Source organism: Xylocopa sonorina, chromosome 6, assembly GCF_050948175.1.
Source record: "Xylocopa sonorina isolate GNS202 chromosome 6, iyXylSono1_principal, whole genome shotgun sequence".
Taxonomy (NCBI): domain Eukaryota; kingdom Metazoa; phylum Arthropoda; class Insecta; order Hymenoptera; family Apidae; genus Xylocopa; species Xylocopa sonorina.
Genome location: NC_135198.1, coordinates 13,697,501 through 13,713,902, shown reverse-complemented (window position 1 = coordinate 13,713,902; position 16,402 = coordinate 13,697,501). Strand labels below are relative to the sequence as shown.

Here is a 16,402-nt window from a genome sequence, read left to right as displayed (position 1 = left end):
GAAGAGTGGAGAAAAGAATAATAGAAATATTAAATTAATGAAAAATATGAAATCGTACCGGTTTAATAAACTGAAATAATTCGGTATCTCGGAATCCAATGAAACCACCGAACAGAAAATTTGCGATCTCTCTACCATTCAATATACGACTTGAAACAGATTACTTCAAGCAATCATGTGTTTCCGTTGTCGATGTAGAGTAAAATAAAATATGTTGTATAATTTGATATTTCTTTACTCTTGTTTATTTTGAATTGGACATACCGTTGAAGTTACTGCATACTCAATATTAAATCATCGGTATAGGACACTGCATCGACTTTAAGTAAGTATGTATATCGATGGAACAATTCATGAGTGAACATTTTAGGTTAGACGGGACGGATCTCGGTTATTAAAGGGCGCAGTTGATTAGAAAATATCCAAAAATTGTTCAACCTTTCGTATCGAAACTCGAAATAGGAAGATTTGGGACCGAAACATTTTTTTTTCACTTCAAGTGCCACATTTCATTTACCTACAGCATTCTCTATTCTTTCTTTAGATTGTGTCTGTGTAAAATTGAATAGTACAAAACAAATCAACTGTACTCTAATTAAATTTTTATAACAGAGAAAAATCAAAAAACACCTGCGATGACTGTATTAAGATTTTTACTTTAACGTTCAAAGAGGCAAACAAGTATTATGCAGAATTAAAGGTATCGAGTGATTTCACATATATTCCGATTATATCGTCGATATCTCGATAGAATGGAAAAGTACATAGTAATTCAGCAATTGAAAGGAATACTTAAAAGTTTCCCAACGAGTATAAAGTTTTGCTTCGCGTATGGATCGGGTGTATTTAAGCAAATGAATAATCAGTCTACTAATATGGTGGATCTTGTATTTGTTGTTCGCAATGTAAACCAATGGCATGCGGAAAATTTGAAGCTTAATCCCAAACATTACGCTCAGCCATTGAGATTTTTTGGACACAGAGCCATTACTAACGTTCAAGAAAAATGGGGCGCTAAGATATATTATAATACGTTGGTTAAAATAGCAGAAGGATATACTATCAAGTATGGAGTAGTTTCTGAAGTTTCGCTTATAGAAGATTTATTAGATTGGAATGATTTGTATCTAGCAGGAAGATTACACAAGCCAGTTAAAGTATTGATAGAACCAAATGAATACTCTCAATTACCTACAGCCCTCCTGCAAAATTTACATTCCGCCGTACACACGGCATTATTATTGCTTCCGCAGCACTTTACAGAAATTGAATTTTATAAAACCATAGCTGGTTTATCGTACAATGGTGATTTTCGAATGACCTTTGGTGAAAACAAAGATAAAATTAACAATATCGTTGTGCCGCAGCTAACATATTTCAAACAATTGTACGCCCCAATTTTACAACACTTTGAAAATTATGTGGATATTCCAAAGTCTAACGGAATGATTCTCACCTGTCATCAAGATACTAGTCCTGCGGCAAAAATATATCACCTGAATCATTTACCCAGAATACCGCAGGTTAAGCTTGTCAGGGCATGGTCTCAGGGGCCGAGATCAAAAGATACCGAAGATTGCCTACGTGCGATCGCTTACGATCCTGAATGCAGTGAAATATTAGCAGAATCCTTGAAAGCGATTGTTCGGAGATCCAGCATTACTCAAAGTCTAAAAGGAATTCTCACTGCTGGACTAGTGAAATCGGTCCGATATAGTACAGTAAAAATAATGAAGATGTTACAAATGAATTCAGAGATAGAGACTGTTCCTAAATTAGAACCGGGTCAGAGCAAAGCTGAAAGAATAGTAGATAGCGTGAAGAGGCAAGCGCGATCAAAGGAAACAGACAAGCGCCTACAGTAGTAATAACGTTTATCTTACTCATACTTTAATTCTGTCATATGTACCATGTTTTGTGCAAGTGGGTCTTCAATAAAATTCTTATTCAGTCAAGTTTTACAATTATTTTTCTTAGGTAATATCGCTTAACATGACACGATGCTTCGAAACACTTTTATGAAATGCCACTTTTACAACGAGTATGTAAACACTGTTACGTGTATATTTATAGTGCGCATTACTCGTATTAAGTATAGTATATTTATTTAAAAAAAAAAGCACAGCCATGTTGGCATTTATTTATGTACTTGTATGAAAAATTAAATTTATGGTACTTTCAGCAAGTAACTAATTATGACAACAATGGATTCTGATTCCGAAAGTCAGGACAGCGATGACGGGAGACGATTTCGTTTCGAGGCCACCCGTAAGGATAATGTACACATGGACGCAAAATTAGGAAAGTTACCGAGATCGAGATCGGGATCGGGACAAGGACTTTGTCATAATAATACAACGTATGAAGATAAAAAAGACAAATCCAAGTACGACTGTAACAGAGGAGAACATAGACTTTCGAAAGAGCGCGATGTTAATGACAAAGATCTGAAATATTCTACCAAGTATACGAAAAACTTAAGACGCGAAGATGGCAAAGACCAGAGGAACGAAAGGGATATTAGTTCAGATTCAAAGAGCGCACCGTTATCGTCAAAACATAAAACAAGAGATACGAAGCGGCATAAAAATCGAGATCGAACCGAGCATCGAAGTAACAGATCTCAGGACCGATGTCGTAGCAGAAACGAAAACGATAGATCTCAAAACGAGAAGCACAGAAATAGATCTCGCGAAAAGTACAAGCATCACGCCTGTGACAGAAGTCGCGAGAAAAGTTATCAATCGTATAAAATGAAATCTTCGGAGCATGATAAATTGCGAGGAGAGACCGAAAGATACACTGCGCATAAAAAGACATCGACTAAAGATGACGAGGAACATCGGCAGCTACAAGAATACCCATCGTCTAAGAATATAGAACAGCGGCATAGTGGTAACGAGTTATTAAGGATAAAAAGAGATATTTCAGCGGAGAGTCAAGAACACAAGGAATTAAATTTATCAGAATTTGATATTTTGTCGGAAACTGATGAAAATATGTCCGACAGTTCAGAACACACCAAGAATAAGAGCTCATTATCGCGACAGTGCAATATGAAGACGAAAAAGAGAAATTTAAACAACGAATACGAAAGTACATCAAAAAAGCAAGTGACAGAAATCGTACCCATGGACGGATCGCCAAAGGTAAATGCAGGGAAGAATGATGAGTTCTATGGTTCCAGTAATAATAATTCTGGTACCATTTCAGATTCCACATTAGGTACCGCATCGCCTATACTGACGGAATCAAGAAAAGACACAGCTGATTTAAATAGTAAAGAAGAAAATTTCAATTCTACTGAACAAATTTCCTTCAATCTTAATAATTATGGGTCTGTAAAAACAACGGACGTTGCAGTATTCTCGTCTCATATGTACGCTGGAAAAACTAAGACATATGGGCCGGCTTTGCCGCCGCAATTTGTAAACGATTCCTTCGATAATACGGAATTAAATAAAGATATACCAAAAAACGACGCAGAGGATACAAGTGATAAAATAAAAAAAGAAACGCTGAATAGTATTAATCCTGATCGTATAACGCAAAATGATTTCGCCTTAGATTCGGATATTATTTTTGGTCCAGCATTACCGCCACATCTGTTGAAACAAAAATCGAACGACGAAACAAACACAAAAGTCATAGGCCCGGCTGTTCCACATATCATAGAATCATTTAATAATAACGAGGTAGATCAAACAGAATCCGAAGGCGAACACGGGATAGGTCCATTACCGGCTAATCATCCATCCTTAGGAAGTAACAGTGTGTATAGACAATTGGAACAAAGAGCGCAACAATTTAAAACCGAACGAACAGATGAGGTAAAATGAATTATGTGATTCACCGTTCGAAAATGTTTAAGAAACTGAACATTATATAACGAGGAACATTTCAGGATTATAGTGCGGTGAATAAACGGGAAGAATGGATGACTGAATTACCTCCAAATCAAATTAGTAATCTAGGATTGACATCGCGAAAATTTCGTGTCAGGGCAGGACCAGATATGCGCGATAGGTCGTGTTGGACGGATACACCGGCAAAGAAAGCTGAAAGACAAAAACGCCAGGTAGGCATCGTCGTATTATTGGTATTCTTATATTTTATACTTGTATCGACGTAGATGCGATACAAGGTTGATACAAGCTGATGATTTTAGGAAGAGGAAAAACTGTACGTTGCTAAAGCATCGATCACCGAGTTATCTAAACAGAGTGATGAAAGCGAATGTTGGGAAGGTAAAAAACGCGAGAAATCCCTTTTAGAGATACATCGAGATAAACTCCGTAAAAAGAAAAGGGTACATACTTTTTTAAATAATCGTTTATGTTTCCTAATAATTTTTAATAAATGGAATGTATACAAATTTCTTAGAAAGAAGAAAAGAAGGCGAAATCAAGCGGAGAGATAATTAGAAGACCATTTGACAGAGATGTTGACCTACAGGTCAACCGGTTCGATCAGGCTCGAAAGAATGCCGTTCTTAGCAAGGCGCAACGCTTCGATGAAAGATTTTCCCGTGGAAAGTTGTAATAAAACTAGATCAGAGTAAATAAATATTTTACTGAATCATTACATATATATATATAAATTCCACAGGGAATTAGTTGAATGCAGTGTAAATTTTTAATTTGATTCGGTGCAAGTGATTTTGCTGACGAGTGCCTTTAACTATAAATATTTTTTGTTCACACCAGACGCGATACTTTGGTGTAAACATTTTTTTCTATTTATTCGATATTTTATCACTATAGTTAGTGATATCCTGATTGCAGATAGTGTTAATGTTGTTAAAAATTGTTTTAATTATAAAATGTTAGTTTCCATCCGAGAAGCCACGCTAACAAAAAATGACCTATTACCGATACCGATTAAATTCAATTAGTTATTTTATGAAAATACCGAACAATTGCGTTATGCGTTATGCTGTCCACTTTGACAGATTTTATGAATCCTGAATGATACCGTGATTCGAGTTTCCGTTGTGTCACGTATTACACTTACCGAATCGTGTATTTTGTAAATGAACATTCTTCGCGCCTGTGATGCGTGCATACACGTAAACGTAATGTTTCACCATGAACCACGGTAAAATCGACAAGGTATGTGATTATAAATTGTACATGATAGGCATAATATTTTATAACTCCAAAAGGGAAAGCACCTTTTCTTGTTTGATTTTACTACGTAATTAATTTTATCTGTGATTATTATAAGAACATTTCGATGTAATAAATGTTATCATTCTAATGCTACCAATTGTAATTGTAACAACTGTACTTTAAATATACTTTTTATCAAAACCGTGTCATCCACGTTTGGTTTGCTTAATAGTAAATTAATACTAGTGACACTGATAAGTTAGTATTTAACTGATATTAATATTTTTATAGTAGACAATGTGGAAGTATAAAATATTTTAAAATGTATACTTCTTTAAGTTACAAACAGGTTTTTCCATAAATATACGAACGCTCTCAAAAATAATTCGTGTATGCCCGTTAATATTTCGATCAATGTAAGAGAATTAAATGAATGCGTCGTAAGTTGATGTATTAATTACGTTTAAATTTAGCGGTTGTATCGCGGGTACTTATACGCCTGTCATAACTCTGCATGTATATCGGATAGTTTCGCGAGAAAATAGAGAAAAAAGTGTGTAGGTATATGTACGATATCCGCGTGACTTCGATGATCAAATTACACACAGTATTGTTAGAATAGAAAAGTTGTTTCAATTGTTTTTTTTTTTACTATTAATTTACGATTGTTCGAATCGTATTTAGCGAAGGTTTGTTGTCGAGGAGCGATTCGTTTACAGTGTTGAATCTCTGACATTTGCTGGTTAACTTTACTCGGCGGATTAATCAACGTCACAGTCAATCTGATGTCATCGTAAGAATTTTACGTTTTTATTAGTGAACGATAACCAGGACGTCCCAAGGTATCCCTATAACCTCAAATTTGTGAAAGGCGGAATAAAGGAAGTGCAAGTGACATGCGAAGTGTAAACGATGTGCTTATTGCACGCTGATGGCATATATATAAAATTACGTGCATGAATACATGTGTATGCATCCGAACCAATAATTGAACGTCCTCAGAGTGTCGTACGTAACATTATCGTGGATAAAAAAAGGAGAGAAGAATAATTATTAGTACGTACCAGATTATCTACTATACTGTATATGCGTATTATTATTGACAAACAAATTTAAACAGATTTATTCGAAGCATGTACACTCACGCGTGTATATGTTACATTTATGGACGTTGATTGATGCACTAAATCAAGAAATTTATTGTTATTACCTATGTCCCCGTTATACGTTTGTCAATCTCTTCTTCAATCGAAATTACGCATATGCTTCGTACGTAAATTTTATCACTTTTTATTCTTATACCGTCGACGCGTACCTTTTGTTTATCAATTGTTTAACGAATAAAATTATTCAACGCGCGTGTGTTTGCGTGCGTATATTTATATAATGCTTTTGTGAGTAATGCTTACAACGCTAAGTACTAAGAACAGAACGTTAAAATTCTTGCGATTTTACTTTACACCGATTACACTTATTCAAGATTGCTATACAGGATACGCGTTGAGGCTTTTTGCTGTTGTATAAAAAAAAGTCAGAATTTTCTTTTTCAATTCAAACGATTGTAAATATTATACCCCCTGCCTGTATATGCGAAAAAGTTATAAATATATTAAATTGGATAAGAAAGTATACATATAAACAGATAATATACAGGAGGAAACTATCTCGATTATTTTGACAGAATAACATTATTATTTTGTTCTATAGAACGAATGGACGCTAAGCTATCTTGGAATTAAATATAACGTACATACAATGAGGCTTTTTCTAACAAAACATTAAAGTTGTGACAAGACGGTGGATACTATTGATATTTTAAAAAATGAAACAGTGTTGCCTAAGCCACCAACTTCAGCTGTGGCTTATGTTTCTTGTATTTTGCGTAATATGTAACAACGCAGATATTTTAGTATTTTCTGCAGCGACAAGGCATCAAATCGAAGAAGAGTTCAGGGATATGCCTGCTAGATTTGGAGATTTAATTCCTTCTGAAGGGATTAAGGTATTTGATACATACATACATATATATATATATATATATATATATGTCACTTAATTCTTTTTCTTCCGTTTTGTGTACTATACATGTGTACATGTTGGAAAAAGAGTAAAAATTATCTTGTCAGAGGGCCAAAGGTCAAAGTATAAGTGTTTTAGTTGATATATAATTAGGTACAATGTTACTTCAATGCTATCATTTTTCTGTTAAAACAAAAAAGAAAAAAAATAGTAGGGGATATAGTATTATATAAATAAAAATTAAAAGTAAATTATGCCTTATGATATATGAGAAATTTTATTAGGGTATGGTTGTGTATGCAGAGCCACCAACCGCGTGTCATGACATACAGGGTCCTCCCAATAACATCAATTATAATGGTAATTGGATTGCTTTGATCGCTCGATATAACTGTAGCTTTGAACGAAAAGTAAGAATGGCACAGAAAGCTGGATACGATGCTGTAATTATACATAATGTAAATAGCAACGAATTAGGTAACTAGCTTTATTATGAATAAAAAAAAAAAGAGAAAGAATTTAGTCTTTGTTATCTATGAAAGTATTTACATAAATAGCTATATATAGATGTGCATATAGTAAGAGTATTGAAACAGGTGGATAAACATAAATATACACATGTGATTTGTTACAGAACCGATGCATGCAAAAGATCCTAGTGGAATATTAATACCATCCGTATTTGTCAGCGAAATAACAGGATTGATTATTAAAGAAAATTATTTATACAATGAGTTATATTTTGTATTAATTAATGATGATACTCCATTCAATATAACACACTTACTCTTACCTTTTGCTATTGTTGTTGGCATCTGTTTTCTAGTCATGGTTATCTTTATGGTGAGAACCATTATGCAGAATAAAATTAAAATTATTGAACAACATTTTGGTTCTCACATTTTTAACGAGCAATTAAGCAAGTAACAAGTCATTTCCTAAATTGTAGATTGTTAGGTGCATAAAAGACAGAAGGAGGCAACGAAGGCATAGATTACCAAATTCAAGTTTGAAAAAAATTCCTACGCACAAATACACAAAAGGTGATCCATATGAAACATGTGCTATTTGTTTAGATGACTATGCAGAAGGTGAAAAGTTAAGAGTTTTACCATGTGCACATGGTTCGTATAAATATAATATATCGATGTAAATGTGTAGAAATAATTTACAATATATTTCGATGCTGTTAATAATATTATTTCCTTAAAATATCATATGTTATCTGCATTTAGCATATCATACAAAATGCATTGACCCATGGCTGACAAAAAATCGTAGGGTTTGCCCGGTTTGTAAGCGAAAAGTTTTTGCAGCGGACGAACAAATTGTTACTGACGAAAGTGATTCAGATGCTGACGATACAACACCTCTGATTCGTGATGGTCACCAAGGTATAAGAAATCTAAATTCTTTTTTATATTTGGTGCATTTAGCCGGCACCGCTTTTACCAAAGTAAATTACAGCAGTAAAAACATTTTGCTAGGTACTCAAGGTGGAACATTTTCACGACAGAGGGAGAATCCTTTTAGCCGTGCTAGAAGATCGCATGCAAGGCGCATTGATGCAATGCATTCAAATAGCAGCTCTGATTCCGAACAATCTTTTGTTACGCCAGATGATGAAGATCGCGTAAACGCTGGAGAACCATCTAGTGGGACTGTTTTTAGAGCATTTGATATTCATAGCATCAATGGTATATATACATATATATATATATGTTATTATTAAATGCATATTATTTTAGTATTTCTATTAACCCTCCCACTGTGCGGTTTATCATAATACATAGTTTACTCTTGTTAATGCCTAAATAATTGGTTAGCACAGCAGGAAAGGGTTAATGATTGCAAACAAAAATAAGGTAGTAAACAACAATTTTAATGATTTAATATTAGGCGAGTTACCAGATCTGGAATGTTCTGTGAGCAGCACTAAACCGCATACAGTGAATTTATATACTGATGCTCAGGAGTTTCCAGCTCCAGTCGTTCAAATTACAGATCAGAATACGAGAGTTGTAGCGAATTCGCAAACATCGAATACAACTGGATCCATTGAGCCAACTGAAAGTGGAGCTACAAACTTGGTTGACATGGAGTCTGAAAGGAACAACGTTTTTGCATAAAATACGATAAGATCCGTTTTTTATTATACTACTACATGTTGGATACAATTGATATGTTCTTGTAAGATATTGCAAAATTTAGCATATATTACTGATAATTTTCATATATCTGTGAAAAAGAGGAATAGTTTAAATGTTTTAAATATTTCATTTTTTATTTCAAAGAACTAGTGCCCGAAGTATACATTTATCATCATTTGTACCTCTAAATAGGTTTGTATAACAAATGTTTTATATATATATTTCATTTGTCTAGCATTCACTATTTTCCAAGCATTTTTTTTTTTTCTACAACGTACATTTTATGCAAAAGTAAGCCAAATTTTTTTATTAAAAAATGATCTGCCATTACTCTAATAATAAGGATTATTTGTTACCCTATTTGCTTCTTGCTACATAAATGCTGTCTTAAATATATAAACATAGATACTTACTTAATATAGATAAGACTGCAAATTATTTTCACAAAATAATCTAATTTGTTTTCAATAACATCTCTTATCAAACTACCCAAAATTGTCGTTACTCTATATTTCTAGCTTCATGTGGCCTAAGTATTTTATTTTTGCATGTAATTATTGATTCATATACACTTATCTCTTCTATTTAGTGACCGCAGTGACTACAGGTAATTTTTGAAATAGGTGAATAATTATAAAATGGTTTCAATTGTATTCCGTTAATATTATATATATATATATATATATATATATATATATATATATATATATATATATATATATATATATATATGTGGCAATTTTTGCGTGCATGTGTGTGTGTATATATATACATTTTAACGTTATGATAGGCGACATGATTTTAACGTTATGATAGGCGACATGATTTTGTAAATATTATTTGTTGTTATATACGAATGTGTATACATGTGTTTCAGTGTCTGCCTGGTGGTGTTTGTGGATGCGTGCGTGAGCTGTGTGCGTGTGCGTTAAAGCAGGAAAACCAAAAATAGAAGTCACTTTAATGCAGGACGTGTAGAGTATAACTAAAAATACTAAAAAATATTGATAGGTAATATTTTGAATGTTAATGTTTCTGTTAACGAAATTCAATTTTTTTTTAGTGAACCAAGCAGAGAATAACTTGAACTGATTCAAAAGAGTTATGTTATCGTTAACGTGTACAATTCTTTTCGATATACCCTTGTCATTTTGTCTTCTATACAGTTTCTGTAACATTGTCTACATAGGTGAACCAATATATTTTTAATCGTTTCCTAATTATGTATATAAGAAATACTTGTGAAACTAGATTATGTGCCGTTGATTGAAAAATATATTTTATAGAAGGTATATGTGAATAATACACGGGGAATAAGTTTACGTGAATTGGGAAACGAAGAAGTCACAGTCGCTTGGTCAGTTTCGAAAAAGTCAAGTCGAAAAAGTCGGGATGAAGGAACACGGGGAAGGTTGTATAAAACTGTGTAAATAGTTGGTACATTGCGTGATTTTGTTATGCGTACTTGTCAATATACCTATATACAGTCACGTGTGTCTGTATATACGTACGTGTAGCGTATGTACAATGTAACAAAGTGGATTTTTACTTGGTCGTGTATGATTTTCAACTCGGTGGATTAGACTTGGTATCATTTTATTGTTTAACGTTAAATGTATTATCCGAATAAAAGTAAAAAATATTTATAGTTTGTGTTTCTCCTCGTACGGTCTTATACGAAATTTATACGTGATCAGGGATTACATTATTTTTAAGATATTTCGAAGTTCACATTTATTGGAAGAAATGAAATCGTGTTTATCCCCTATACGTGCGAGTTGAGAGTAATCGAATGATTTGTTTGCATCGTTAGGAATGGACAAGGCAGCATAATTTTCTACCGATTTATCGAACGTAAAGGCAGAACATAGGACAGTTCTGCGGTTGCACAGAAGAAAGAGGTTCCAACACTGTTCTGTTGAGAGAAAACGAGTGGCCGCACGTGACGGCACAATGCCGTTTGAATTCGCCTCCTTGTTGTATAAAAATCGCTCAAAGACGGTTGCGATGACAAGGAAAGATCGTGCTTCGTTCTTCGTAGCTTCGGCCTCTTCAACCTTTCGAATAGCTTCATCCTCTCCACCTTCGCTATCGCAGCAACCCCGATTTCTTCCTCCACCTTTGAATCTTTCTTATTCATCCTCTTGATCTTTCCTCTTCTTTTACTCGTATCGTTCGACATCCTTTCCTCCAACCTCTTCGCTATCTTTCACAAACGGTGATCACATGCAAAATCGAACACGTTCGATACCGGTAATTAATTAGCTCCGATTACGCATATATGTAATTGTAATATTTTCCCTTATATATTATAGCTTTCAGACAGTAATAATATTAAATGGAAACGACACTGTTTTGTTTGAATAATACGTAATCGAGTTATGCATATGGTTATAATGTATAGAGGAAAAGAATTACAAAGTGCTGCATGTACGTTAGATAACGATCTTGTAACTGTGGCGCAATTTGTTGGTTCTATCGCAGTAATTACTTCCACATACTCGAGGAAAAAAAAGGAGTCTGTTACATAAGAAGTATAGGTGTTTAGTGTATCATGTGAAAAGCATTTGTGTTTATTTGGATACGAAACAACCAGGCCTTAATAAGCATTTTATACCTTATCGTAACAAACGAATATTCGTTTCCACGTTGAATTATAGATGGGATGGGAAACTTTCTGTTGCGTCCGTATATAGTAACGTATCGTACCATTATGAATGAATCGAATCGCATACGAAAATAAACTGATATACCCGTGAGTTACGGGTAATTTTTGTAGCATGAAATTTCTAAGGGGGAAATACAACGTGCCCACGTGTTTACGACTCGAGTAGAGCCGAGTATAAAATGTAAAACGATCGTCTGCATATGAACCGACCACGAGGAAAGTTAGGCTCAAGTGGCTTCGATGAAGGTATATATTACAGATATGTATTTTTCAAGATAGTCACTGGTATTCTGATTGACTTCGGAACAGGTAATATACGGATATGGATTGTACAAGAGAAACGTATCACAACATTAATGTCAGTAACTCGAAGCGTTACCAGCAGCGTCTGTTGCTGAAATAATAATCGAATGATGTAGACGTTCGCGTGACTAACCCGTTGCTATCGCTGCAGCTGCTTGCGAATTATCGATTCGCGAATATTTCCCTTCTTCCGTGGTCATGCGCGGCGATAGTCTCTCTCTCTCTCTCTCTCTCTCTCTCTCTCTCTCTCTCTCTCTCTCTCTCTCTCTCTCTCTCTCTGGACCTAACTTTGAAATAGAGAGCAAATACAGAGGAGAGGGGTGAGAGAGAAACGTGCGAAACGTCCTTGGTAGGATACGCCTTCTCGTATATGCGTATATCCCTGCGCAAGAAAACGTGCTCGCTCTGGATTTTAACACGGTACATGCGCTTTGTGCCTTTAATGCCGCATCGTCGGCAGCCGTGTTACGAGTAGCCAATGTTGTTCTCTTCCATCTTACAGAAGTTCCCTTACCTCGTCATATTATATCAATGCCGGCAATATCGGATGCCCCCTCGGCCCTTTAAAATAGCGTGGTCCATTGTTCGTCGAAGTAAAACATGTTCAGATATTTCTGGAAAATATGTTACATAAGAAGAACAAAAGAACCGACGAAGAGAATACAACTGTTAACATGTAAAAATATGGGATAATCGCCAGGAGATTAAAATGATTCGTTTATTAATAACGTTGATATTTTTAGTAGGTCAGGGAAAAGACACCGGGCAAAGTCGAATCTAAGTGCGCCTTCATCTGTTTGCGGGTGTTTTTCAGCCACTCGACCTCGCGCGTCGATCGAACTCGACGATACGTACGTATAGAGAACGCAGCGGTGTCCTGCGAGCAAATTCATTGATAATTTCGGATCGTCGGGAACGTTTGTCACGATAATCGAAGTAGATGAAGAACAATTGTTTGATGAGAATTAAGGAAAGCGTGGAAATTGTTCGAGGTAGAATTTGCGACTGGTGCGCGAAGATAACAGGAGATACTTTGCGTGAGGTAGGAGGCAACCGGTAGCATGTGTACCGTTGTTTTTAATCGAGAGACTGAAAAATACCGAGGGGCGAACGGGTAAAGAGAAGGAGGAGGAGGAGGAGGAGAAGGAGGCGGAAAATCAGCGGTAGGGGATTGTTGAAGCTGCGCAAGAGGGATGAAAAAGGGAATAGGAGGTGGAAGAGCTCGAAGAACCGAAAACCGAGTAAGGGGAATGCAACGAGGAAGATAGAGGCCGGTTTCGAGGCTGGGAAGAGAGGGACGAATAAACGTAAAGATGATAGTACAGGAGCAGCATCGTTTGAAACAGAAACGAAATGAAGGATATAATAATCGAGACAACGGGGAAACAGGTATTGAAATGGTGGTGGTAAAAAGGAAGATGGCGGGTGGATACATGACACTTTCCTACTTTGTAACGGTATCCTAACCGAATAGACCGCGTCACCGATTTTCTCGCGATGCACGATGCACGAACAAGTTTAAAAAGGACGTGTTATCGTTAACCATTTTCCGTTAGCAGTATTATTGGCGATAATCGTAATGGAAATAGTGCCGTTAGTATTACCGGCGTATCGAAAGGATCCATCTTGCGGATCGTATCCACCTTTTTTGGAAGAATGGAAACAGATACATGGGGGTGGTAGGGTTAAAAAAGAAAGAGGATAGGGCGAAAGGGAAGTAGGGGCAGAGAGAGAGAGAGAGAGAGAGAGAGAGAGAGAGGGAAGGAAGAGTGGCGCGCGCAAGAGATCCACCCGAGGTTACAGCTCCTGCCACGAATACGTGCAGAGAAGAGACAGAGATAGAGAGAGAGAGAGATAGAGAGAGAGAGAGAGAGAGAGAGAGAGAGAGAGAGACGAAAAGAGACGGGGGTGCGTTGGTCAGAAGAGTAATGGCGACAGAGTAAAGAAAGAAAGCGAGCGAGCTAAAGAGGGTGGGTAAAAAGAGGAAAATCGTGCGAAACGAAAGCGGGTACGAGAAGGGAAAAAGCAGGGGATGGAAAAGTGGGGGTAACCGATAGATATAGAGAGAGGGGATTGACGGAAGGAGAAATTTCGGCGCGTGTGTGCGTGTGCGCGCGTGAGTTGGAAAGACAAGCCGAGAGAAGGAAGACACACCGTCGAAGTTTCCGTCGTCTCTCGAAGAGGGACTCTCGGTACGTGTCCGTTATCCGATCCGCGCGCAGTTGCTGGTGCGCGGCTACGGGGTCGGTGTTTCCGTGTCACGCGCACGACCCCAAAAAGTGTGTATGTGCGTGCGTGCGTGCGTGCGTGCGTGGTTCGACTGTCCTCCGTGTTGCAGGCTTTTCCGTTCGTGCCACGGTAAACGCGGGATCCTGCCTCGAAAATAATCGAGGAAGGACGCGGAAGAGCAGCAGGAGTTGAAGAAAGAAAAGGCGCACAACAAAAGGAGGGGAAGAGGAAGGAAACGAAGGAAAGGAAGGAAAAAAAGAGATCGAACGTTTGACGAGTCGTGCGATCATTATCGGTCGCTCCACCATTGTGTCCAGAGAGAGAGAGAGAGAGAGAGAGATTACTTTGCTGAAACCGAGAAAAGTGGATTCGTCGGGTCCTCTCTTCGTAACGTCCCGAACGCCGCCCCGTTTCGCCTACCACTCTCGCAGTTTTCCGCTGTTTCGATAAATTTCTAAAGCAAGAGGAGACCAGAAAGAGAGAGAGGGAGAGAGAGAGAAAAAAATGGAAGAGACTTTTTACGGGCTGCTACTACAGGATGGCTGTTGAGAACCGTGGAGAAGCGTGAAAGACACTGGCGTATCGATACTTCCTCTCTAGATACGTACGCGATTGGGTCGTGCAGGATAGAAAAGCTCGCGCGTGCGATTCATTTTTCACGTTTCGATCGAGCGAGTCGACGCGATTTCGAAGGTGCGTCACCGTAGAGACGATACGGTGCCACGAGGAGCATCGACGAGCTCATTAAACTTCCCATCGAGTCAAAGTTATTTATCGAGATCGTAAACGCGAGCAGTGAAAAGTGGAAGGAATCGGTCCGATAGTGACGATGGCGAACCGATCGGACGCGTGATCCGTCCGTTTTCTATCTTGTTCAGTGTTCCGCGTACCGGAACGGCTCGAGTGGAATCGTCGAGTTTTACGAGAAGAAGGTGGTTTCTCGACGACGTTGGTTCGCGGACCAGTCGAACGATCGAAAGAATTTACGCCCGAGTAAATTAGAAGGTTCGATGCGAGAAGAAAAGTAGTTGTTATCATTCCGCGCTTGAGAAGAAGAAGATATCCGACGATTTTTATCGTCTATCGTTTGGAGTTTCTATCGTCGCGATATAGAGGAGCCGTGCGCGCGCTTGGCCGCGCGCGCGCGCGCGCGTTCCCTAACGCGCCGATTCTGATGCGCGCTGTCATTTATCAAGAGTAGGTCCATAACCTCACTTTTCCTTCGAGACGAGAACCACTTCTTCGTGCTGTACGAGAGAAATGATACGCGAAGTGTAGAGATCACGATCGATGTGGTGCGATTTGACGAAGAATTAAGAAAAACAAGAGACAGAGGCCAAAGGGGAGAAAGAAAGAAAGAAAGAAAGAAAGAAAGAAAGAAAGGGAGTGAGTGAGTACGTGCGCGCTTGTGTGCTCTGTGTGTATGTGCGCGCGCGTGTATGTATGTTTGCGAGTGTGTGTGTGAGAGAGAGAGAGAGAGAGCGAGAAAGGGAAAAGCGCAACGAGGTCAAGGAGGAAAGGTTAGGTAAGAGGACTCACGTAAAGTGGGTACTCGGGTAGCTGTCGGCGAACCTGGTTGGGGTGTGTCCATGAAGTCGACGCAATGGCAACGAGCAAACGAAGCGACGTCGGTGCCGCGTAGGGTGAGAACGTGGTGGCCGTTTAAGTCGTTGTTGGAACGGTGGAACGCGTTGCCGTATCACCGGCAAGCGTGATCATCGGCGACGACCGAAGGAGGCTACGAAGAACAGGGAGAACAGCTGGACGTTTAGGATGCAGCATGAACCTCGGTGCCCCGTATCGGGAGCTGGCGAGCCTCGGAAGGGGGACTACGGTGTCCAGGTACTTTCGCCGGTCGAGAGATCGCAGGTCTCCGTTGTCCTCGAGACGGGCAGTGTCACCGGCGTGGTCGTCGCCGCTGC

General features: G+C 37.9%; 4 protein-coding genes across 8 annotated transcripts in view; all 4 read left to right on the top strand.

The window, feature by feature from the left end:
- The first annotated feature begins 171 nt into the window (after positions 1-171).
- Positions 172-1,955, top strand: LOC143424183 (phosphatidate cytidylyltransferase, mitochondrial). Its single transcript, XM_076896090.1, has 2 exons — positions 172-300; positions 371-1,955. The coding sequence occupies exon 2, from the start codon at positions 753-755 to the stop codon at positions 1,863-1,865; it is 1,113 nt and encodes a 370-aa protein (XP_076752205.1). The 5' UTR covers positions 172-300; positions 371-752; the 3' UTR covers positions 1,866-1,955.
- LOC143424182 (uncharacterized) lies at positions 188-4,585 on the top strand. 2 transcript variants are annotated; one of them, XM_076896088.1, is made up of 5 exons: positions 188-325; positions 2,183-3,830; positions 3,905-4,078; positions 4,169-4,309; positions 4,384-4,585. In XM_076896088.1, exons 2-5 carry the CDS (start codon positions 2,196-2,198, stop codon positions 4,540-4,542), a joined length of 2,109 nt encoding a protein of 702 aa, XP_076752203.1. In that variant the 5' UTR covers positions 188-325; positions 2,183-2,195; the 3' UTR covers positions 4,543-4,585. The 2 variants fall into 2 exon arrangements, with proteins under 2 accessions (XP_076752203.1, XP_076752204.1); XM_076896089.1 differs by having other exon boundaries at positions 190-329.
- Positions 4,586-5,640: 1,055 nt separating this feature from the next.
- Positions 5,641-9,546, top strand: LOC143424358 (E3 ubiquitin-protein ligase RNF13). 4 transcript variants are annotated; one of them, XR_013101924.1, is made up of 9 exons: positions 5,641-6,167; positions 6,819-7,113; positions 7,415-7,607; positions 7,765-7,973; positions 8,080-8,254; positions 8,366-8,524; positions 8,618-8,827; positions 9,030-9,320; positions 9,425-9,546. XR_013101924.1 is itself a non-coding variant. In XM_076896369.1 (8 exons), the coding sequence occupies exons 2-8, from the start codon at positions 6,934-6,936 to the stop codon at positions 9,257-9,259; spliced, it is 1,356 nt and encodes a 451-aa protein (XP_076752484.1). In that variant the 5' UTR covers positions 5,641-6,167; positions 6,819-6,933; the 3' UTR covers positions 9,260-9,402. The 4 variants fall into 4 exon arrangements, 3 of the variants coding, with proteins under 3 accessions (XP_076752484.1, XP_076752486.1, XP_076752487.1); XM_076896369.1 differs by lacking the exon at positions 9,425-9,546 and having other exon boundaries at positions 9,030-9,402; XM_076896371.1 differs by lacking the exon at positions 9,425-9,546 and having other exon boundaries at positions 5,641-6,171; positions 9,030-9,402.
- Positions 9,547-14,179: 4,633 nt separating this feature from the next.
- The window catches only part of Mid1 (calcium-permeable channel component Mid1), a 13,923-nt gene continuing 11,700 nt past the window's right edge, over positions 14,180-16,402 (top strand). Inside the window, exons 1-9 of the mRNA XM_076897311.1 lie at positions 14,180-14,190; positions 14,234-14,367; positions 14,414-14,609; positions 14,675-14,910; positions 15,018-15,173; positions 15,277-15,473; positions 15,677-15,866; positions 16,041-16,123; positions 16,191-16,402. The exon at positions 16,191-16,402 is cut by the window's right edge and continues 7 nt beyond it. Coding sequence (XP_076753426.1) covers positions 14,180-14,190; positions 14,234-14,367; positions 14,414-14,609; positions 14,675-14,910; positions 15,018-15,173; positions 15,277-15,473; positions 15,677-15,866; positions 16,041-16,123; positions 16,191-16,402 — 1,415 coding nt within the window. The remainder of the gene's footprint in view (positions 14,191-14,233; positions 14,368-14,413; positions 14,610-14,674; positions 14,911-15,017; positions 15,174-15,276; positions 15,474-15,676; positions 15,867-16,040; positions 16,124-16,190) is intronic.

Excerpts from the sequence above, each read along its gene's own strand:
- LOC143424358 (XM_076896369.1), top strand. The coding sequence starts at position 6,934 with ATGAAACAGTGTTGCCTAAGCCACCAACTTCAGCTGTGGCTTATGTTT. Across the intron at positions 8,255-8,365 it reads AGTTTTACCATGTGCACATG|CATATCATACAAAATGCATT; the intron begins GTTCGTATAAAT and ends ATCTGCATTTAG. Across the intron at positions 8,525-8,617 it reads GATTCGTGATGGTCACCAAG|GTACTCAAGGTGGAACATTT; the intron begins GTATAAGAAATC and ends ACATTTTGCTAG.
- LOC143424183 (XM_076896090.1), top strand. The coding sequence starts at position 753 with ATGGAAAAGTACATAGTAATTCAGCAATTGAAAGGAATACTTAAAAGT.
- LOC143424182 (XM_076896088.1), top strand. The coding sequence starts at position 2,196 with ATGACAACAATGGATTCTGATTCCGAAAGTCAGGACAGCGATGACGGG. Across the intron at positions 3,831-3,904 it reads AAACCGAACGAACAGATGAG|GATTATAGTGCGGTGAATAA; the intron begins GTAAAATGAATT and ends GGAACATTTCAG. Across the intron at positions 4,079-4,168 it reads CTGAAAGACAAAAACGCCAG|GAAGAGGAAAAACTGTACGT; the intron begins GTAGGCATCGTC and ends TGATGATTTTAG.